This window comes from Pteropus medius, unplaced genomic scaffold (assembly GCF_902729225.1).
Source record: "Pteropus medius unplaced genomic scaffold, Ma_sr-lr_union100, whole genome shotgun sequence".
Classification (NCBI taxonomy): Eukaryota; Metazoa; Chordata; class Mammalia; order Chiroptera; family Pteropodidae; genus Pteropus; species Pteropus medius.
Window position 1 is genome coordinate 13624054 of NW_024352787.1, and position 24701 is coordinate 13648754.

A 24701-nucleotide genomic window follows, 5' to 3' on the forward strand; every position below is an offset into this window, starting at 1 on the left:
TTAGTTAAAGAGAAAGTTTACCTTTGTTACTGACTGGTGCAACTTAAACAGTGAATTCACTACTGCCACATTTCTTCTCTGCCCTTCCGTAAGAGGTCCAATCACCTGACTTGCATCTCCTTGTGTGGAGAGCTGTAAGAATTCAACATAAAAATTCATATTTAACTGGGGGAGGAGAGAATTAATTCTCCCTGACAAAGAGAATAATAATTGGAACTATTCAATTCAAGCTTTGGACTTCAGGCACAGCAAGAACCTCTGTAGAGATAACACCATGGATGTGGAGGCCTAATTATAATTAGTCTCACACAGGAGGAACATCCTCCACCATCAATACATCATAGCTGATAGACCTCTGAGGCAGATGTGACCCAAAAGCCCAGTATGTGTTATTATTTTGATACATCAGCATAGTACTCCTAGAGAATACTTACTGGCAACTGTCAAAAAAAAAAAAAAAAAAGAAGAAGAAAAAAAGAATGAACAAAGAAACTAAAGGAAGAAGGAAGGAAGGAAGGAAGGAAGGAAGGAGGAGGAGGGAGGGAAGAAGAAGGAAAGAGAAGGAGGAAGGGAGGAAGGAAGGAAAGGAGGAAGGGAGGGAAGGGAGGAAGGGAGGAAGGGAGGAAGGGAGGTAGGGAGGAAAGGAGGAAGGGAGGGAGGAAAAGAGTAAGGGAAGAAGAAATAAAAATAAACCTACATCCTATGTACATTTGACAGCCATCACAATATTCCAATGAAATGAGTGGTAAAAAGAGCGTACTACTCTCATTTCTTACAGATTAAAAAAAAAATTTTAAAGTTGCCTAATATTATACTATACATGGATGATCAGCAGAAGTGGTATTAAAAACTTCCTACTCCTGACCTTTAATGTACTTCTACACACATGAGTTTTAGGGAGGAGGTCATGAAATGTTTCACTAAGTATTATAATCTAAAACTATTGTAGTTCAATTAAAAGAAAAAAAACATATAAACCATTCTCATATTGATCAGATTTTAATACAGTCCTCTATAACAATTATTATTTAAAGGTAAATTAAAACTAATCAGGACAAATAAAACATGATATAAGTAACTCTGTGAAGGTAGACGCAGATCTCAAATGTATGAAAATTTGGCCTTTTAAGAGAGTCCCTTTGTTATAGTGAGAGGAATAAAACATGAGATAAAGAAATACTATTTCTCTTTCTACTTTCCTTTTATAAACATATTGCATGCATATATTTTCAAAATGACACTCAATTCCCATTTTATCAATTTCTACTTGTGGTAATAAAATACAATTTTAAAACATTAAGAACTGGACGTAGTTCCATAGTGTAGCAGTTAGCACGTCTGATTTACATGCAGAAGGTCCTGGGTTCACACCTCAGTGGAGCCATGGTCCATGGTCTACGGCCATGCCACCCTGAACAAGCCCAATGTCTGATCTCAGAATCGGGCCTGGTTAGTACTTGGATGGGAGACCATCTAGGAAGAACAGGTGCTGTAAGCATACATCATCATCATCATCATAATAATAATAATAATAATAAGCAGGATCGGGCCAGGTTAGTACTTGGATTGGAGACCATCTAGGAAGAACAGATGCTGTAGGCATAAATAATAATAGTAATAATAATAATAATAATAATAATAATAAACATTAAGAATTGACTTAAAGTAAAAGGAATAATCCTTTGTTGAAGCTACAACTCATGATGATGGCTACTAAGTAAACATAAGTTTTTTTTTTGACATCAGATTAAATAACTCCAATTTATTTTACCTTTTCTCATGGACATAGTCACCAACTTGTAATCAAGTTGTGTTCTGATTATTTGTAAGCTGGTGGTCTGAAAAAAGCCATAGTTTTCTTACAGAAACTATGTTAAATATTACTGGTTAGACTATCAGAAGAGCTCACAAAATCCAAATTAACTTATAATATGGTAAACTAATACTAATAGAAGCTCTGAGTTCCCTTGAGAGAGCAAATGATGGGCTCTGTGCTATGATTAAGGTAGGGAAAGGCTCCTGAATAAGCCACATTAGATTAAAGTGGCAATGGTCAGTGGCATCCATGGTTATGGCAGACTAAGGGGATCAGATGTTAAATATATATTCTTCCATAATGGGCATTTAAAAGCTGTAAGTTCTTGAACAATTTTTTTAAATCTAATCTCTTTTACTTCTCTTGAGATTCTCTCCAAACAATTTTGAAGAACTACCAAAGAAATGAGAAAGGGAAATAATTTTTCTTATGTTATCTATTTCTATTTATTTTATGTATTCTGTTTAATGAAGAGATAGGCACACTGCTAGAAAGGGTGGAGATCATTTTATTACCAAGGGCTGATCATATTTTTAAGTTTTAAAAGTATAGAAAGGTGGCCCATATCATAATCTCTGGGATGCTATAATCAAAAAGACAGATTATAAAAAATGTTGGCAGGAGGTGAAGAAACTAGAACCTTCATACATTGTTGGTGGGAATGTAAAATGGAGTAGCTACTTTAGAAAACAATCTGGCCATTCCTCAAAGAAACTCAGAGTGACTCAGCAATTCAACTCCTAGTTATACACACAAGAGAAATAATAACACTTGTTCACACAAAATCTGTACACAGATGTTTACAGCAGCATTATTCTATAGCATAATAGCCAAAAAACTGAATGAAAAAAAAAAAAAGACCCATGTCAACCAACTAATGAATGAATAAATAAAATGTAATATATCCATACAATGGAACATTACTCAATTAAAAAAAATGAAATTTTGATACATGCTAATATGGATAAACCTTGAAAACATCCTAAGTAAAAGAAGCCAGTCACAAATGACCACATATTAAATAATTACATTTATAGGAAATCCAGAATAAGTAAATTCAAAGAGACAAAAACTAGAATAGTGATTGGAGTGGGTGGAAGAAAGGTTAATGGCGAATGACTGCTACCAGGTAGGAAGTTTCTTGTTGGTGATGAAATGTTAAAAGTTTGAATGTGAATATACTAAAAACCATCGAATTGTACATTTTAAATGGGTGAATTACATTTTAATAAAGCTTTCTTTAAAAAAGTATAGAAAGAAAAATCTCCACACTTCAAGGTTACTGATGGATGCCCTGAAAGCCTTGTGAAAACTAAGATTAAGATAAGATGGCTAAGGGGGCTGGCTCCATACTGTAGTGATCAGCTCATCTGCTTTGCATGCAGAAGGTCCTGGGTTTGTATCCCAGGTGGAGCCAGGAACCATACCCTGGGTGGGTGCACCAGGCACCTCGAGCAAGTGGCGAGCAAGTGGCGAGCACGCCGCCAGCGTGTGGGAGGGAATGCCCCCCGCCTTCAGAGATCCAGTTTTTAAAGGGAAATGGCAATATCCATAGGTTAGGGGTGGAAGTGCAGGGGAGGCGGGGCAGAAGGCGGGAAAGATAAGATGGCTAAGTTAAACAGACCTACAAAGTTATGTGGAAAAAATATTATAGAAACAAAATATTCATAACATGAAATAACTAAAAATTAAATGTTGCTATACCAAAGACAGGATTGAAAACTTAAGACAATCTGCTGCTTACTTTGGTCTTACAGAACAGAACATAATTGGTCCAACATCTTAACTAAGTGGATCCCTCTCTGTCTCTCTGCAACAATATTGTCATCATCTTTTGGGGGAAATAATTTTAAACTTACAAAATATTACAAAAATAAAAAGTGCAAGGAACACCAATATGCGCTTTACCAAGATTTATCTATTACCTATTTTATCCCATTTGCCTTATTGTTTGTATTCTCTTTCTCTGTCTCCTCTCCCCACTCTCACACACTTATATGCATAAATTTTTTCATTATGTCCCTTATCCCTAAATATTTCGGTGTTTATTTCCTAAAAATAGAGATATGCTATTACAAAACTTCAGTTATTTCATAAATTTACACTGATATAATACCTTTACCTGGAATCTGCCTTATCTCCAAGGAGTTCTGGTTCCTTTTAGTGGAAGTGGTATTAGAGACCAAGATCTGGGCACTACATGTACTCATTGCTACTTACTCCTGTAATAACTCCTGAGCAATTAAGTATTTATACAGATAATCCTTCTAAAATCCTGACTCTTAGTTCCTTGTCCTCTCCTCCTTCAGGTTAAAAGAATTGTACAGTGAATACCATAAGCTGATAACCTATATTTCACACAACTAACATTCTACGATTTGTTTACATCACATTCATACATCCTTTGACTCACTCCATATTTTTGATTCATTTCAAAATAATTTGCAGACTGTATGTCACCCCTAAATACTTAAGTATGCATATAATTAACTAGAATCAATACTTATTTTTTCCTTTTAAGATAAAATTTAGGTATAAAGTAGTATAGAAATTAAGTGTATGACCCAGTGAGATTTGGTAAGTGGTTTTACTAGTGTGGCCAACTGCATCATCCCAAAAGGCTCCTTCATTCCACTTCCCTGCCAACCTCCACTGTTCTGATTTGATTAGTCTTGGTGCTAAGCAGATCTATATTCATAGACAATAGGGAACAATTTTTAACAAGTTCCAAAGACAATGTTTCACAGATCATTCAGTCTTTTACCAGTCCCTGATGCCACTGTGTTATTCTTCCTGAATTTTTTTTTTTACTTTTGTTCATATATACTGTTTTCAAAAACTCTAAAAGTAATGCATAATTTATTTTTCTAACATTTTATTATAAACATTTGAAAGACTTGTACAGTGAACACTCATATACTGACCACTTAGACACTTTACAGTACTTGCATATGCTATCCACCCCCAATCCATTTTATATTTTTGATGCATCTCAAAATAACGTGTAGACAGACATCAGTATACTTGTTACCACTGACTTTACCCCACCAATTAGTTTTCCCTATTCTGTATCTTTATATAAAGTTTTTTCTTTGTGTATGTACATGTAAAGCTTCTCATACTCAGCATAATGCTTTTGGTTTTCACTCATGCCTTTTTATTGCTGTGTGGTAATAAATCCATTGATGTATTTATCAGAGTTTGTTTTATCCATCCTTCTGTTGTTCCCAGAATGTCTGAAATAAAATAAGCACTAGATTTAGGAATCTAGACAGACTTGTCTCTACCACTTTCTAGCTAAGAAATTTGAAGCTTCAATTTCTTCATCTGTAACATGGAACCAATACCATGGATAAAAAAGTATGCTTTGTAAAATGCAGAATGCCCTAGCAGTGTAAGTTATCATTGATTTTATCTCTAGACAGTTCTATGTCTTGTTCTCATTTTAACCTAACTTATTCTTTGCTTGGTCTTTTCTCCTATAATCCACTCCTCCGAGCTCTCACCTATCTCAGTACTAGCTAAGGAACAAAGGCATAGATTAGGATTGACAAATCAGAAGCAAAGCTAATTAAGCTGCCTGGAGTTACAGAATGAATTTTGACTCTTTTTGACTTGTGGTAACAAAGCATCTTAGGAAGAGTAGGCACTCTCTAACTATTTCAGAATCTTCCATCCATCTTGAGCCATTTTAACTTTGATTGTTTCAAGCTATTTCCTTCATTTGAACTCCTTCAAATTGACTTCTCTAATTCACAAATGTATCCAGCAAGGCATCTTAAAGAAGATGCTCATTAGGTATCTGTTGAATGACTAAAGAGCCAAAGTAATAGTATTTCACTGTTGCGTTTAAAATCCACTTTATTTGAGATTAATAAAATTGTATAGAGATGCAAAAACACAGTTTTGGCAGTAAAGAATTAGGAACCAGGGGACTAGAAAGATCAGAGTAATGAGATTCAACACAGATTCTCGACAATGAGAAATGAACATACTGGAGAATCATGTTACACTGTTTAATACAGTCTGGAAAGATATGAGTAACTGCAAGAATTGCATTAAGGTTTTAAAAATCACACAGACACACACAGAAAGAAATAAAAGGCTAAACTGATCATTAACAATAATTTAAATGGTTCCCAAGTGTGAATGACAAGATATATTATTCCTTTTCTAAGTTTAACTATCTGAAGAAAATATTTTTCAGAAATTCTAATTCTGTACATTTGCTCACTATGAACATTGTGTCAATTTGATTCATGAGAAACAACTGAGACTGAATCCCTGGAACAATGATAAACTATGTGGTTAACATAAGGAGTGTTTTCATATAATTGTTAATTTGCAGAGCAAATGACCGAGACCTCTCTAATGCCACAGCTAAGGGGTAGAAGTAAAAAATAAAAATGACAATTCAACAGGTTGAGTTAGAAGACAGCTTTAAATTTTTACTCAGAAAATCTACTCAAAACTGCTTTTGGGGAATTATAAAGTTGGTGACTCAGAAGATTGTCTCAAAAGAACAAGAAAATACATTATGGATTACTTCTGAATTACAGAAGGTTAAGTTACTTTCCAGATATTATGGAAATACCACTAATGCTCTATTAATCTATAATTGCTGCTAAGGAAATGTCAAGACTACAGAATAACTCCTTATTATGTGGACTTATTCACAATTCTAAATACTTCTTTGCAAGCATACATAAAACAAATGAGAAAAAAGTATGCACTAAAGGAGAGAAAAAAATGGCATAGATGATACAGGCTCTGCTCATCCCTCTTCGACCAAATCAAAGTTGTGACAGAAACAAGGAGTAAGCAACAAGGAAAAATCACCTGAGATTTAGATGAACAAGCCATACAACTAGGGAGAGAAAAAAAAATCACCCTGCAACAGCAGAAGGCAGGATGGGACAAGGACGCAAGGCTGCCCGGTCCTGAGCAGCTGCGTGGGACAGAGGCTGTGGCAGAGGCAGCTGGCAATTGCAGATGTCTCTTAAAGGGGCCATGTCTGTGAGCGAACTTTTGTGTTGATGGACTTGCTTTCTCTGAGCACTAGTGCCGATTCAGTTGCACAGGGGCCACCAAGGACTTACAGAGGGACACTGAGTTGTTGGAATAAGGGCCGAGGTGAGAGAAGTGCTAGAGGTATCCATTGTACAGAAGTGCTAGAGGTATCCATTGTACAGAAGTGCTAGAGGTATCCATTGTTCCTCTGCTGAGCTCTCACATCTCCCCATGTGCAGATGCAGCACTATCATTGCTGAAATGTCATCAAACTGGAGAGCAGTTTGCCCAGAGGATTCCCTGAAACTCTGCCTTCCCCAACTCATGGCCTCACCAAAGCCACATCCAGATATATCCTAGGTGAGTCAGGTGCCCCTTGCTGAGCAGCACCTAGACTCACACTGGTGGCAGCTGACCATGGTTTCTGGCATGGCCTCTTGAGGAACTATAAGCACAGCATCTGTGGATTGCTTGCTGAATCTTAACAGGTAGGGCACAGGCTAGGGCTAAACTTGGCCTGTAGCTGAACCCCTCTCAGGACTGTGCCACTGGACACCTACTTCACAAATCCACACTAATAAGATCGGGAGACTCAGGAGCTTTGCTTAGTACATAGAAACAGACACGAAAAGGCAGCCAAAAAGGGAAGACAAAGAAGCAGAAACCATATGAGGGAACAGAACAGAGATCCAGAAATAATGGACTCAAGCAATCTAACAGACGCAGAGTTCAAAATACTGCTTATAAAGATGCTCGATTAACTTAGAGGAAGTGTAGATGAATTCAGTGAGAACTTCAAAAAAGAAATAAAAAACATAAAAAGGGAAATGGAAATTATAAAAGGAAACCAGTCAGAAATGAAGAACACATTATCCAAGATGAGAAGTATATTAAATGGAATAAACAGAGTGGATAAAAAAGAAGATTGGATGACCTACATAGAGGATGGGGAAGCCAAGGCCACTCAATCAGAAAGGCAAGACAAAAGAAGCCAAGACTATAATAATAATTTAAGGAGCCTATGAAACACTATTAAAGGTAAAAATATCTGTCATCTGAAGGAAAACAATAAGTTGAAGAGCTATTTGAAGAAATAATGATGGAAAACTTCTCTAACCTGGTGAAAGAAATAGACATACAACTCCAGGAAGCTCAGAAGTCCCAAAAAAGATGAACCCAAAGAGGCCTACACCAAGACACATCATCATTAAAATGCCAAAAGTTAAAGATAAAGAGAGAATCTTAAAAGCAGCAAGAAAACAGCAGTTAGTTACCAACAAGGGAGTATCCATAAGATTGGCAGCTGATTTCTCAAAAGAAACTATGCAGGGCAGAAGGGCTTGGCATAAAATATTCAAAGTGATGAAAACCCAGGATCTACAATCAAGAATCCTTTATCCAGCAAAGCTATCATTTAGAGTTGAAGGACAGATAAAGAGCTTCCCAGACAAAATAAGCTAAAGGAATTTATCAACACCAAGTCAGTATTACAGGAAATGTTGGAGGGACTTCTTTAAGAAGAATAAACATGTGTCAAAAACAGGAATAAAGAATGGTAACAACTACATTCCTATCAACGAGTACCTCAAATGGAAAAAAATTAAGTGCTCCAACTAAAAGATAGAGTGGCCGAATGGATAAAAAAACAGGGCCTCTACATACGCTGCCTACAACAGACTTATTTCAGATTAAAAGACACACACAGACTAAAAGGAAGGGGATGAAAAAAGATATTGCCTTGATGGACCTAGAGGGTATTGTGCTGAATGAAATAGGTCGGAAAGAGAAAGACAAGTATTGCATGATTTCATGCACATGTGAAATCTAAAGAATAAAATAAAACAACAATAACAAAAGTGAAAATAAACTCATAGATACAGAGAATATACTAGATGGGAGGGAGGTTGGAAGTGGGAATGAAAGGCAAAGGGATTAAGAGGTACAAATGGACAGTTGCAGAATAGGCATGGAGATGTACAGTGTAGCATGTGGAAGATGGTTAATAATGTTGTAATATGTAATGGGGAGGAGGGGTCTAGATTTAGTGGGGTGATCACTTTGCGAGTTATGTGGATCTCTGATCACTGCTATACAACTGAACCTGGTATATTATTGTATGCCAACTATAACTGAAAAAAACCTCACTGAATTGTACAACATAAATGGAAGGAACTAATTGTCTATTATATTTCAGTAAAGCTGGAAAAAAAATATGTCCTAGAATTTCAAAGCTTTTGAGCAGAATACTGTGAAATATATACTAACCTACAATGCTTCTTTCAAAACATGTTAAAACATTTTTATGTTTAAATCACATATTTTTAACAAAAACTTTGAAATAAGTTTTGATGACCCTTTAGTTATAGCTATACATGTTTTCTATCCAATTTTGGGCCTGTGAGCAAAGAAAAAATACACATAAAAAGTTAAGTATTACTATTGTTATTATTTTAATAAAAAGTGTAAAAAGCAAATTGTTTCAAACTGTCACTTCCCCCTCTCACACATATAGAAGACATCAGTAATCAACTGTGGCCCTGTTATGGTCTCGCAACACAGTGCTTCAGGCAGTGACTACAAATCTCTTAGGCCTGGCACAGTATAATATCTATTCACAACCTCTGATCTATATCATATCAGTTTTTCTGGACATATGGTCCAATGATTCTAAGTGTATTCTATGGTTCATCAAAATGTTTTCTAGGTCAAGAGATGCTAATGAGTGATATATTCCAAGAGTTTTAAAACTGCTGTATCCTTACACATACCACTATTAGGAATGTAAAAATAATAAAGTTATATGCACAAGGAAAATATTATTTATAAAACAAAGAAACTGGAAAACCCTATATGTCTAAGAATAAGAGAATAGTTAGGTATATTAGGCAATTTACATAATGGAAGAAACATACAATGAGAACCACTTACACTACAGTGTCAACTGTAAATAAAGCAGATTTGTCTGCGAAGCACTTTGCTCTCACAAAAAGACTGGAAAAAGAGCAAAAATGTTAAAATAGTACGAAGTATTATATAATGAGGAAAGTTACTAAAATACTAGTAAAGGGTACTGCAGAATTCCATAAGTATCTAAAGGTTCGCTTGTAGATTACACTTAGAAATTGTTATACAAGATAATTTCATCCATTATAAAAATGAAAGATGTACAATCTCCATTTCTGAAAGATGTAAGATAGTATGAGAAAATAAACTTTCGTTACTGTTTACTTGCCCAAAAGAAGGTTTTGGGAAATATAATCTCTTTTTTTTAAATCTACTAATCTGTGATACAGATAAAAGTAACCAATTTATGTTTATATTTACTTATCAAATGCTTTCATCATAGATCAGACGGTTCAAGTTAAGAAATACAAGAATTATGATAAAATATAACTTAAGCTTATTATAACATGCCAATTATCCTATAAAAACATAAAGTTATATATACACACAAATATATACTCTCAAATAATCAAACATTCCTAATACTAAACACAGTCTGCAATACATTAGAAATTATATTTATTTAGAATCCAGATGCAGAACATGTTTCTGCAAATGACAACAAAGGACAAATACATAGGTTTACATAAGAAGCCTTCATTTCCCTGGCATGTCAACTGAATTAAACTTCCCTAACAATGTAACTAATTGTCTTAGGTGCTAAAACTATCAGGAAATATTTGCAAGAAAATCTACAGTGCATGTCACACTTCTCTGGTTTCATAAAGAAGGTATACAGAACCTGTACCTTAAGAAGCAAATTGTCCTTAAATTAACCAATGTTTGTTCACTAGTGTTATAATGACCAGTGTTTTCATGCTATTACATATTTTTGTTTTCAAAGTGACTATCAGAGATCAGTAGGATATAAATGGCTGCTTGCCCCTCACTCCTTAAACAGCTTTGGGTTACTATATTTTTTGAAACTTTGTGTTTCTTTTTTGTTTTTCTTTAAATTTTGGTGATTTTACAAGCCTTCTCCTATTCTTAAAGTATCCATTTTCTCCTTTGGATCTCTTATCGTCTCTCATCTTGGTCTAACTTGCTTTAAAGCGGGAATCTAGAGAACTAACCACAGGAAAGGTGGGGACTTTCGTATGAAATAAATGTATACTTTAGTGCCTGATCATTGTGACATTAATTCTAGCAGTTCAGAGGATGTTTTTATTTCCTTCCTGGTTCTTATTTATATTTCAGACTGCTGAATTTGTCTGTTTGATTACTTGATAAAAAAAAAAAAAAAAAAGATGTGTTACTACGTATCTATTTACCTAAAAATAAGAACAGGTACATTCAATATAGAACAGATTCGATGGTAACATTACATCTTGACATCAGACTAAACCGTCACACAAATCTGTTATCAAAGAGATGCAACTTGAGATGGGTTCCCTTTTGAACAGTTAATATGTAACCAAAAGCTGGAAACAAAATCAAATCTTATTTATACAGGAGAAATGTGTAAGACCAGCACTCAGGAATAAAATACAGCTTTGTAATTTGAAGCTGTATTGCTCAGACACCCTGTATTTCCGTTACAAAGCCCTTTTATCAATCTACCTTTCTCAGTAACTTCTTGTACATCTTTTCCATGTTCCTATCTTTTAAGTCAAATCTCCACCTGGCACATGGGATTCAATAACTACAGGGGGCGGGGAAGGCAAACACAATTTGCTAAGAATGGATCATTTAGAGCCTTTATTTTTCTTCAAAGGGCCTTATGCTTTTGAACAACAGATGGAATTTCCACCTTCCCACAATCAATCACTAGTTCCTAAACACTGGCCTTGTTAATTAAATTTAGAGTTGCAAGTCTGCATATTTTTAATTCTTTGTAGAATAAAGAACTATTCACTGTCAGGTATACTGAGCATTCCCATCTTTCAATAATGAATGCTATGACTAATTTATTAATAAATAGAAAAGCTATTCACGTATACATAAAGTATAGAGAATAAGGCTTCTTTGATTTAGGGTAATTTGGATTTAGTACAAACTAAATTTTAAATCACAGAATTTCCAAAAGAAATGAAAGGTTTTTATCCTCGGGGATATAGAAAAACTAAAATCTGACTATTAAGGCCTAAGTTAGCCACCAATAAAAACTACTAAAAATAATTATTAGCTTATATATTTGTATATACACTAGTATTTTCATAGTTTTAGAGATGTAAATTCTAATGTAATTAAATCTACAATACTGTATGCATTAATTTTCATAACAAGTTCTAGTCTAAAGATAAATTTCAATTTAACTAGTGTTGATAATAAAAATTTTACATCACTGAATTCCAATCTAATGAGGCTTTCTCTAAATTAATCTTTTTTCCTACATATTATTCTTAACAGTACTGTTTACAATGTCAAACCAGGGAAAAAAAAGGTTAATTACCTGAATGAGATCAATGATTATCTAAAAAATTAGAAATTTAATGTACAGAATCTGACAATATCATTCTATGTCTGTGTCTTCAATATAAATGACTATAATTGTCTGAGGAGTCTTACGCACATGGTTCTAAAGATCATCATTCTACTATGTCCTGATTAACCCCATTAACCTGACAATCTCCTGTTTTGATAGTGGGTTTGTCATTTTCTCTCTGTAATTCTATCTGTTTTGTTAGTCTGAGCCTGTGTTGTAGGGTGTATCATAATTCCTATACTTTCTTAGCAAATTTGTTCCTTTTCTCATTTTGTGACACTCCTCCCCTAATCAATAATGATGCTTTTTGCCTTATAGTATACTCTTTCTGATGTTAATATAGTTAGATCAGCTTTTGTTTAACTAGTATTTGTCTGAAATACTTTTTCTCCATTCCTTTTCTTCCATCCTTTATATATTCTTATGTTGTAGGTAATATCATACAAAGTTAACTTTAGTTACTGATTCTATCCAAATTGAGATGTGTCAGTAGCTAGTTTAGACTATTTACATTTATCGCAATCAATGATATATTTGAAATCAATCTTACTAGGACCTTTTTGCATGATTTAAAAAAATTTTTTATTCTGTTTACTTATCAGCCTTTTACTGAACTGGTACTTATCTCTTTTTATTCATTTTTCCATCAATTCATTTAGAAGTTATGTATTCTATTTCTAGTCCATCAGTAGTCATAATTTAATTGTTAAAATGCATACCTAATTTAAGTCAAAGTATTTGTATGGCTTTATAGTCCTCCTGAACCATACAAGCATTTTAGAATGTTTCAAAATACATTATCTCTTCCTCACTTTAAACTTTAATGTGAACCTATATTTTAGTTCTATCTTGTTTGTATGTCCTAAATTAGTCACTATTATTTCTTATTTTATGCAATTAAGGCTTAGATTTACCTACATGTTTGCCAATTTGTGCTTACTATTACTTTTTGCTACTCAATCTTTCTTTTTGAGTTGGAGTTCTTTTTCCTTTGTTACACCAATAAATGGCTTTCTTCTCACTCAAAGTGAAAGGCAAAGCCCTTCCTATATTTTGCAATGAAATGGCTGGAATGATCTAGAGTTAAGGTCACAGTCTCAAGTATACTAGACTGGGTCACAGGAATTCTAAGAAAGCAAGATCACCGAGTTAGTTTCTAGTCTTTCAGTATTCAAGAATGCAGGCATATTAGCAAGGCTGAAGAAGCAGAGTCCTGAGAACTAAAAGCTCCGGGTTGAAGGTGCCACTTTAAGATGGTATGATCAAAGTCTGGAACCAAACTGCTTCAAGAGCTACTAGAACTTGAGCCACATTTATCTGTCTCCTTAGTCCCAATAAGTGTGACCAGTCTTTTTAGGTGACAGTTAAATTATTTCTTCTGTTAAAAACTTGCATATGGTAAAAATTGAAATAGAACTTAAAGGCATAAATTGAAAAACAAAAGTTCTCTCTATATATCCTCAGTCCCATTCTCCACAGTCATACACTAACAGTGTCTTGTTGTGACCCAGAAACAAAGAAAAAAGAAAAAGCATAAAACAGCATTTATTTATATGTCTATTTAACTATAGGTGGTACTGTTACATATATTATTTTTACCTTCTTTTTCTAGTCTAATGTATCTTAGAGACTGTTCCAAATGAGCACATAGAAATGTTTATAATACTACAAGAATTTCCCTTACCAATGTGTAACCAACTTCCCAAACTATCAGTATTTTCTTGAAGCATTTTCTATGGATGCTTGAGAAAGAAGGGGATTTGAGTTCTCCAGAACTCAATATTCCTTGTTCTTACTGTCAATCTTTGAAAGCTATTAGAATTAGTTAGAAATTCAATTTCCCAACTAAGTAGGGTACTCAGCAAAGATAGTGCTCACATTTGTTTTGAATTAACAAAAGTGAAAATAAGAAATCTACGTCCAAGAAAAGATGCCTTACATGTACGCAGACACTTCACATTCCTTTATTTTCTCCAAATTTCCCAAATGTACAACATATTATATTTAGTTTTAGTTAGTTTATTTTAGGAAGTTCTTAGATGTCTAAACTAGGAAGAGATGAACTTCCATTCTTCCTAGTGTCCTTTTTCATTTTTTTTAAGGTTAGTTTATTAAATATTAAAGATTCAATAAATATCTTCCAAAATTTATAAAAGCATTCATATCCTTAAAGTCCTAGATTGAACTATTCTTCTATAAAGCTAGAGACACCTATGTTCCACCTATACACATCCCTATACAATGAAAGTATTTTTAGTTGAAATTTAAAACCAAGACAGAAATGTATTTTAAAAATCAATATATAGAGAAATTAATTATGACAAATAAAAAACTCTTGTAACCACGAGCAGACAAAAAATTTAAATTAAACATTACTAAGACTTTAAAAACCCTCCTCTGTGACCCAACTCAATCACTATCTCCTCCTTCCTCCTGCAAGATGACTTCTTCATATAAATAGAATCATTCAGAATGTTATATTATTTCATTTATAATAACCTTATGTATGTATATATCTATACATAGATATCTATATGTAAAGATGTATACTGCTCCACATTATGTTGGTGAGATTCATCTATGTAAGAATGTATATAAACTGCAGTTTATTCATTTTCAATGTTATACAGAATTCCACTGATAAATATCTCAAATTTTATGTATCCATTCTACTGTTGATGTGCATTTGAGCTGTTTCCAGTTTGGAGCTGTTACAAATAATGCTGCTATACATATCTCTTGGTGTACATATGCAGGCATTTCTATTAGGTTTTCCTTTCACATTAGATCTATATACATTAGATCTACATCTGGCATTGATTTTTCCTCTAATGAGGGTCAAATTTCATTTTTTCCATAAGATTATCAGACTAACTCATCATCACTTACTAAAAAGACTACCCATTACACTGCTTTCCAGTGCCATCTTTGTCCCACAGCAAGTGACCAAATGTGTGTAGTGCTGTTTCTCTTTCAAAGTTCCTCTATCCTTGTACTAATACTTCACTATATTAATTATTGTAAGTTTATAATGGGTCTTGATATCTTGATGTTCTTACATCAACATGATGTATGAAGGAGTTCAGGGCATGTCACTCCAAAGTATGCTATGTTGGTATATTGGTTATTTTGAGCAGAAGGCACTTGAAAAACAGCAAATACAGGGAGAGGCTTTCTCTGAACTCGCCTAAAGGCAGATCCTCCAAAAGGAATTCAACTGTCATCAATCATCCCCAGAGGAGTTTCATCAACCAGAGAGGATTAACTCATCTCTAGAGGAAACTAAAAGTAAACATCACACCCACGCAAACCTCTCACAAGCTATCATATCTCCCATCTATTTTTCTAAGGGCCCATTCATCCTTCATAAAAATCACATAACTTGCTGTATTGCATTAAACAATGTCACCATAATAAAAAAAAAATATTTTAAAAAAATAAATTAAAAAACAAAATCATTTACTCTCCCTTATATAGCCTAATAGCCTAAACCCTCCTCCTCCCTTACACTTCCCCGGTTAAGACGGTATATAAGCTCTCGAATCTCATCCCTTTTTGGGGTATTCACTTTTTTTTCCCCCCATGATGCCCTCATACATATACTAGTGAAAAAATAAATTTGTATACTTTTTCCTCTTGTTACTCTCTCTACTGTCAGTTTACTTCACAGACTCAGCTATGGAACCTAGGACGGTAGAGGGAAAATCTTTCCTCCTCTGCATGTACACTGATTTCACAAGTCATTTATAATCTGTGGGTGAAAAAATAGTGCTGTAATAAATCTAACTGAAAGTCACCTCACATAAATTCTCAACTGGGCAGGTCATGGTAGGAAGTCACACCCCAAGCCTATAAACTTCGTTAGTAAAAGGTTTTAACCAAGCCTGTCCATAGTTGCTGTGCATCTAGGTTAACACACCTTTGAAATGCCAGAAGTAATGCTCTTTTCCAGGCCCCTCAAAGGATAACGACGCTCAAGACAGTACATTAATTATTCTGCACCTTACTTTGTCCCATCTTCTTGTAGTCTTCTTTTATACATTAATTCCAAATGTATAAAAGAAAATGCAAAACTGTCATTCTCCAGAGCATTTGAGATCTTGTTTCTAAGCAACTATTGACAGTCTGGCTCAAATAAACGCTCATAAAAATTCTCTACAGGTTTTGGATGTTTCTTAAATCAACAAATTCTAGAGCAGGCTTTGGTTTCATTTATTTTTCTTTATTGGTTTTCTGTTTTCAATTGATTGATTTCTGCTCTCATCTTTATTATTTCCTCCTTTCTACTTGACATAGATTTAATTTTCTTCCCCCTCCCCACCCCCCAGTTTCTTGAGGTAGATTAGAACACTAATTTGAGAACTACTCCCTTCCCCAATATAAGCATTTAATGCTATGAATTTCCCTAAGTTAACTGCATCCCACAAATTTTGATATTTTGTATTTTGATTTTTATTTAGTTCAAAATTTATTTTTACATTTCCCTTTTGACCCAGGGTTTATTTTAAAGTATGTTATTTAATTTCCAAATTTTTGTAGATTTTCCACATATATTTTTCAGTTACTTTGGGAGATGGGGTCATAGATCTCTTTGAAATCTGTTACTGCATTTTTCCAAAAAATTCACATATTTTATAATTTCTTGGGGTTCACAGATCCCCAAGATCTTTAGATGTTGAAAAATAATTAAACAACAACAAAAATTTGTCCAAGAAAGATATATTCTTGATTCCTGTCGCAGAGAAAAGAATTCCCATACCCACCATATTTTCAATATGTCTTGAAAATATTGTAAATTGGCACAACTTCATACTAGTGAGTTGAGTAAAAGTGTTATTGATATAAAAAAGTCCAAACTTAAAGAGTTCTCATAGTTTATGTGAACCAAAAAGATTACATACACTGGGAAGCAAGATCTCCAAAACTTCCAGCTTCTTTATGCATTTGAAATTAAAGAGGGAAGAAAGATTACGTGAAGATGAGAGAAAGCAAGGCAGAGATTGGATGGCAGCATAGTTAACAAGACTCTTGAAGGTGGTTTCCTTTCTAAGGGGTCTGAAAAGAGGTATTTCAAAGGTGTGTTAAACTGGATGTACTGAAACAAGGGCCTGCTTAAGGCAAAAATAAAACTTTTACTAAAGAAGTTATACACTTGAGATGTGACTACTCATGACTGCCAAGTTAGAAATTTATGATCGGATCACCCTGTGAGGTTACTTTCAGTAGAACCTCTTTTTTGTTTACACTGTGCTCTGTGCTTGATATAGTAAAGGACAATTAAGACAACAGATAGCTTCTAAAATGCAAATTAGTTCTTTCATACTCAAATGCAGTGAATTTTAGTTTGTATCCTAATTTGTAAAAGGAAGTGTTTGTCTTTTCTTCTTTCTCTGTTTGTCCCTGGTGCATGGGGTTTTACAGTTGCCCCTTCCCTCCCCACTATTACCACCACAGCTCTCTAATTCAGAACCATATCTAATGCTGGTGCCTCGGAGATCCCATCATACTGGAATATTGCAGATCCAATTCCTGAGCATGTTTTGGCCTTGGTTCCATTTGCAAGGGAATCTTGCCACCTCTAATACTAGGCTGACATTTATAGCAGCCTTAGGAAGTAAATATGGGTTTTCTTTGTATTTCTTGTAAGTGTGGCTACAGCTTTACTGTTATGTGTATTTGTATGTCTGTGTGTGGTAAGAAAGAGTGTGCTCTGAGTGAATCACAACCTAACTTAACTAAATGCTGACAACTTTCTCTGCCAGAAACATACTTTCAAATAGATAATTTTGGAAGATACATTAGGAAATTAAATTATATTCCTATAGCTTGGAACAGGGATAACATTAAAAGCTCTTCTTGGTCACTAACATGCTTGAAAAGATTTAAGACTCTATAGTGTTAAGACTTTCATTTCTAGTAAAAATGGACCAGGTAATTCAGACTAAACTTGTCAATGAGAACATCAAGAAAGGCTGAATAACATTAAAAAATCTTCCTGGTATCGAAGTGCTACCATGGCAGTGAAAAATTTCAGGTCTCTAACTACTACTTGTATTTCTTGAAGTTGGTATGAAAAATTCTATTCAAAGACTGAAGAAACTCCATATTCTGAAATAAAGGGGAAAAAAAGTATATTTTGTAATGAAAAAGATAAATAAAAAATAGAAGAGGGAAATATTTATTTGAATATTTTATATTTGTGGCAATGAAAATAGGTTTTAGACAATAAATATCAGAAATTGTGATAAGGAGTCAAAATGTATACATCATCAAATAAAGTCATATAGAAAAAGGGTAATGAGTTTCTTAAAGTAATATTAAAATTAAAATTATTAAGTGATTTACCATAGTAATAATTTTGTCTTCTTTGGCTATGAAGCTGATAGTCAACTGTCATAAATTTAATATACACTTGCCAAAAATTATTTGCCAATCATGTATATAAGAGGTTAATACCCAAAATATATAAAGAACTAATGTAACTCAATAGCAAGAAAACAAACAATCCAATTAAAAAATAAGTGGAGGATCTGAACACATTTTCAAAGAAGACATACAAATGGCCAACAGGTACATGAAGAGTTGCTCAACATCACTAATTATCAGGGAAATGCAATACAAAGCCAAAATAAGATATCGTCTCATGCCTGTCAGAATGGCTACTATCAAAAAAGCCAAGAAATAACAAGTGTTGGTGAGGATGAAGAGAAAAGGGGACCCATGTGCACTGCTGGTGGGAATGTAAATTGGTGCAGCACTATGCAAAACAGTATGGAGGTTCCTCACAAAATTAAAAAAGAACGACCATATGATCTGGTAATTCTACTTCTGGGTATTTATCTGAAAAAAATGAAATCACTGTCTCAAAAACATATCTGCACCCCTATGTTCACTGCAGTATTATTTACACTAGTTAAGACATGGAAACAACCAAAGTGTCAGTGGACAGATGAATGGATAAAGAAAATATAATAAATATATACGCACTGAAATATTATTCAGTCATAAAAAAAGAAGAAAATCCTGCCATTTGTGACAACATGGATGGACACTGATGGCATTATGCTAAGTAAAATAAATCTGACAAAGACAAATACTGTATATCACTTATATGTGGAATATAAAAATAAAAACACAAATTCACTCACAGACACAGAAAATAGATTGGTGGTTGCTAGAGGTGGGGGATGGAGGGTGGCAGAAGTGGGTGAAGACAGTTAAAAGGTACAAACTTCCAGTTATATGATATATAAGTCTTGGGGATATAATATGCAGCAGGGAGACTCTAGTTAACAATACTGTTCTGGACATTTGAAAGTTGTTAATTAAGAGAGGAAATCTTAAAAGTTCTTACCACAAGAAAAAAAAATTCATGTGGTGTACCTAAAATTAATATAATGTTATAGGTCAATTATACCTCAATAAAATAAATACATATTTAAAACTTCCAAACATACTATTAGGAGTCTGTAAGGGAGGTTAGGCCTTTGAGAATAAAAAGAAAAATTTATGCGCTCTCTTTTTTGTTGTTGCCATGTTCCCAGTTTGGCTTTGTGATAGATGTCATAATTGGCCCTAATCCTTTATCTTTCTCTGCATCCACATTCTCTGCTATTTAATACTGCACTGTAGATGGTTTGTTTTGATGAGCTAGACTAAAAGGGCTACTTTCTCTTATGTCTCTGCCTTCAGTGAGATCAAGCCTCAGATAATCTTTTGTGGGATTAGAGACATGTAGAACAGAGCAGAATATTAAGTATGATTAAAGCCAGCCTAGATCAGCACCCAGCCTGCTGTGAACAAACTTACCCAAGATCAGCAAAGTCACTTAGCTGACCCCCATCTACCCTGAGAAGTATGAGTGATAAATGCCTATTGTATGCCACTCAGTTTGTGCAGTTGTCTGTTATACAACATTCTTGTGGCAACAGAAAATTAATTCAGATTTTGACAGATTTTAATCAACAACTTTGAAGATTTGACTTTCTCTTGAAAACATTTCCTACTGACAATAACGATTATTTGACATTTCTGTTTCCACTATGAACTACTGAATATTAACCAACTATTACTTTCACAAGTCTGAGAAACAAGTCAGAGCTATTTTAAAGAATAAGACTGATCTTAAAATAGCCCAATATAAGAATACCTAGATGTAAGAAAGTGTGGAAGGTTGTCTAAAGAATCAAGAGGGTAGGTAATCCAAAGAGATCGGTGTATTTGTATTACAGCTAAAGTTCATTTGGCTCAAGAGAATCTACTGATATGTTTCATTTGTTTGCATACAATATAAAAACTCTATCTAGTGATTTCATATTTTAAAAAATCAGTATTTATTTGAATGATAACGTGTTATTCCCATATGATATTATATGGGGCAATATCCAGGTATATGACTTTTAAATCTGCATTAAATAATCCTTTTAAAACTAAAAGTGTTGAACTCATATGTTTCTATATCATAATTTAAATATCATACATGTAGGTTTTCTTCCGTTATAGGAATGTCGTCTCCAAATTACTTATGAAATTATTTCAAGAATAAAATGTATGTTTACAAAGCTTTAAAAAACCCTACTGCCATCTAGAACTATTGATCTCATACACAGCTACTGACCTGCACTGAAGGTGAAACTCCCCCTTTAAATGTCATCCCTATTGTTTCAAATGGTCTGCAACCTAATTAAATGTCAATCTACTTTTTCACAGTTTATAATATTTGACATTTATATACTAAGATTCTACATGTCAGCCCCTGAAACCATTTTTTGGAAAATGTCCTGACAATTTATCTTCTAAATGGAATACTTATTAGTATATTTGCCAATAATTTTGATACCACAAAAGTTTATAAGCCTATAAATTATAAAACAAAAATTTCTTTATATATTTCTTTTTAACATACAGAGGACAAAAAATGATTCAAATTACCATAACAAGGTCTAGTGACATTGTCTTCTGAAGGTCACATTTCAGAACTATACAAATTACCAATACATCATCATTTAATTTGTTCAATTAAATCGTAAAATACTATGATATATACATCTTTAGGCATTTGTGTGTATTTTAAATGTAAAATTCTACTTAGTAAATTACAACCACTGTCAAGACAAACAATAAAAATTTTTAAATGAAGAGAATTTCAAAAATTACACTGATTTCATTTTCACAAAAGAGCACACTGGGAGCTGATATTCACATGACACATCCTAAATTAAATAAATATTAGAGGAAGTAAACCCTATTGCTTGTAACATGTTAGAATGCAAAGCTAAATCCCTATTATTACTATTTTAAACTACTAAACCATCTAAGTATCTGTTATTATCTGAGAGTTTATACCTCCATAATTCCTAATGATAGCATTAGGAGGTGGAACTTTTGGGACATGATTAGGTCATAAGGGTGGAATACTCATGAATGGGATTAGTACCCTTATAAAAGAGGTTTGAGAAAGCCTTGTGCCTTCCACCCTATAAGGTTACAGAGAAAAAGATGGTCATCTATGAACCATGAAAGAGGCTCTTACCAGACATCAAATGTGCTGGTACTTTGATCTTGGGCTTCCCAGCCTCCAAAACTATAAGAAATAAATTGCTGTTGTTCATAAGCTACTCAGTTTATGGCATTTTGTTACAGCAGCCCAAATGTACTAAGACGCTATCCACTAAACGCATAGAAATTAAATAAACTATAATATATAAATAAAATATACATATATTAAAATCGTAGACGTAGACCTCTATGTCATATTGGAAAGTGAATAAGTAAATCACAAAACAATATGTATATCACAATCTCACTTTTCTTAAATAAAAAAGAAAGACATTTGTGTAAATATTCTACAAGAGAGTTTTAAAGCTTGGTCTAGAGTCGAATCTGAGTTTCAATGCTAGTTTCAATAATTGCTAGCTGGCATTCTACTGTTAGTCTATATTGTTTATGCTACGAACCCTTCTCAGACTCAATTTCCACATTTTGTAGTGACAAATATTGTTACTTCCATTTCATAGGACTGTTGTGAAATAAATGAAATATATGTAAATAGCTTGGCCTAATCTAAGCTACTATAAATGCTTAATATTGGTAGTTATTTTTATGACCTTAACCTAACTTTAAAAAATGAGTTCTCTGGTATCATCTAAGAGACAAAAAAAAAAAAAAAAAAAAATTAAGAATTTCTCCCTATAGAGGTTTAGGCTTGTACAACCTACAATTTCAGTGATTAATAACAGAAAAGCCTTAGAAAAATAATACGTACATGTGTGATGATAAAATAACTTTGGATTGTTATGAGCATATACATGTACTATATGTATAATTTATATATGTTATATTCTACCATATCTTAGGACAAGGGTTGGCCTGTTAGAAACCGGGCTGCACAGCAGGAGGTGAGTGACCTGCTAGCAGCAAAGCTTCATCTGTATTTGCAGCCGCCCCCCAGAGCTAGCATCACTGCCTCAGCTCCACGTCAGATCATCAGACATTAGATTCCCATAGAAGCACCGGTCCCCAGTGCCAAAAAAGGTTGGGGACTGCTGCCCTAGAACATTAAAATAATGAGGATGAAAAGAAACAACATGCAGTTTTCGTAGACATGTGGAAGAATATATCCAGATACATATAATGAGTTTAAATGACCATAAGGATGATCCACAGTAAGTGCTAACTTGAAAAAAAATCCTTTTATGAGCCTTTATCCTGAAGTGAATTAGTTATATTAAGTATATGAAAGTGTTCTAAGAGCCGAGAAAGTTCCACAACTAACCTTTAGGGAAATAAATTTAGGATCTTGGAAAGTTGCTCATTCTACATTTCAAGTTTTGTATTTTCAAGTTACTTTTTTTGAAAACATGTTTGCCTTTAAAACTCTAGCTTTTCTTTATCTCACTACTTGAACATTACATTAATGGTCTGATTTCTGACACTTTTCAACCTTGTGGACTTGAGGCTTAAATTTTTCATCTATAAAAAAATCCTCCAGTTTTAGACTTAGTTATCATACCAAGTTTCAAGTCAACATTTCCATTTACAGACAGAATAGACTGTCTACTGAAAAATCTGTTTCAAGACTTTCTCCCACTAAAAACTTAATTTTGGCAATTTTCCTGTTTTCAGTGAAATAATTCTAAAAGAATAGGAATATAGCAAGATCAAAGAATAAAAGAGATCAAATTTAAAAACATAGAGCAGTACCAGAAATAATGTTATTATCAGCCAAAAAAATAAAAGATAAACAGTAAAATGTTACTTGTCATTAATAATGCATTTTTACAATTGCTTGTAAATTATCATTTACAAGCAAATGATACCCTTTGTACTTTTATTTAATACTCAGGCTTTCTTCACACACTAAAATAAAGCCGAAAAAGAAAAAATTCACTTAAAAATTTTTAAAGTCAATGACTTTCTGTTAACCTTTAGCATAGTTGTTTTGGTAGGCCTGAGTAATTTACGGTTGCAGACTATTCGACCAACAGTATCATTTCAATCAGATGTTTGTTGCTATATTTTAATTTTGTCAATGCCTTTTGTCATTATTGCCTTAATTGAAGTCACAAGTTACCATTCCCACTGCCTCCTGCCGCAGAAAAGCAAAATACTTCCTTATTATACATGCCGGTTCTTCCTTATACTGTTGTCCTTAAGTGGGACCATCTTATAAGGATTATTTTCCTGACATTTTTAGTAATTACACTAACTCTACTGGATATAATACTGAATTTCATTTATAAAAATAAACCATATTTTTTAAAAAGCAATGAACATCATAATAAAGCTTCTATAAAAAAAGCCTGAGAGAAAAATTAGTCATCTAATTACCTACAAAGAGCTTTGATGGTCTCTGTAGGGCCAGTTTTCAATAAACAAAGTTTAAAAAAAGATGCTTCTAAATTATTTGTCAAGGCTGCAAGAACAATTGAATGGAAAATAGCACCATATTAATATGCAAACCAAATCTGGCCATCCTTTGGAGCTGAAAGTAGGAAGCCTCATAATATACTGTTATCATTAAGGATCGTTTTACACAAATTCCTTCAATTAACTTGTTATCAACCTACCCTAAAAATTATTCCAGAACCAATTGGAACAGGTAAAACAAGATTATTTTATTTTACAATATTTCAGTTGAGACCAGTCAGTGAGGCTAAACTGAAAACACCTTTGGCTACCCTAGAAAGATAGTAGAGATATCAGATTTTGGCATATTCTCTAAAATTAGCTTATCAATGACAGTTAAAAATACTGAAGTCTATTTTTCAGATTTCAGTTAGCATACACATACTAGTTAAATGTACATGCTTAATTTTAATACATTAGTGTACAGAATTAAGGTAATTTCAGCCACATAACTATTGTTTTAGTTTCAAACAGAAAAATTTTAGGGTGAAACTTCCATGCTCTGGGGTTAGAACATTTTTCTATTACAATTTTAAGCAC

The 24701-nt window shown here is 33.6% G+C and overlaps 1 protein-coding gene across 3 annotated transcripts in view; it reads right to left on the reverse strand.

Annotated features, from left to right (window-relative positions):
- COG5 (component of oligomeric golgi complex 5) overlaps positions 1 to 24701 on the reverse strand; it is a 290007-nt gene that overhangs the window by 37798 nt on the left and 227508 nt on the right. For all 3 annotated transcript variants that reach the window (XM_039849028.1, XM_039849029.1, XM_039849030.1), the window contains one exon: positions 22 to 132. In XM_039849028.1, the coding sequence (XP_039704962.1) occupies positions 22 to 132 (111 nt within the window). The remainder of the gene's footprint in view (positions 1 to 21; positions 133 to 24701) is intronic.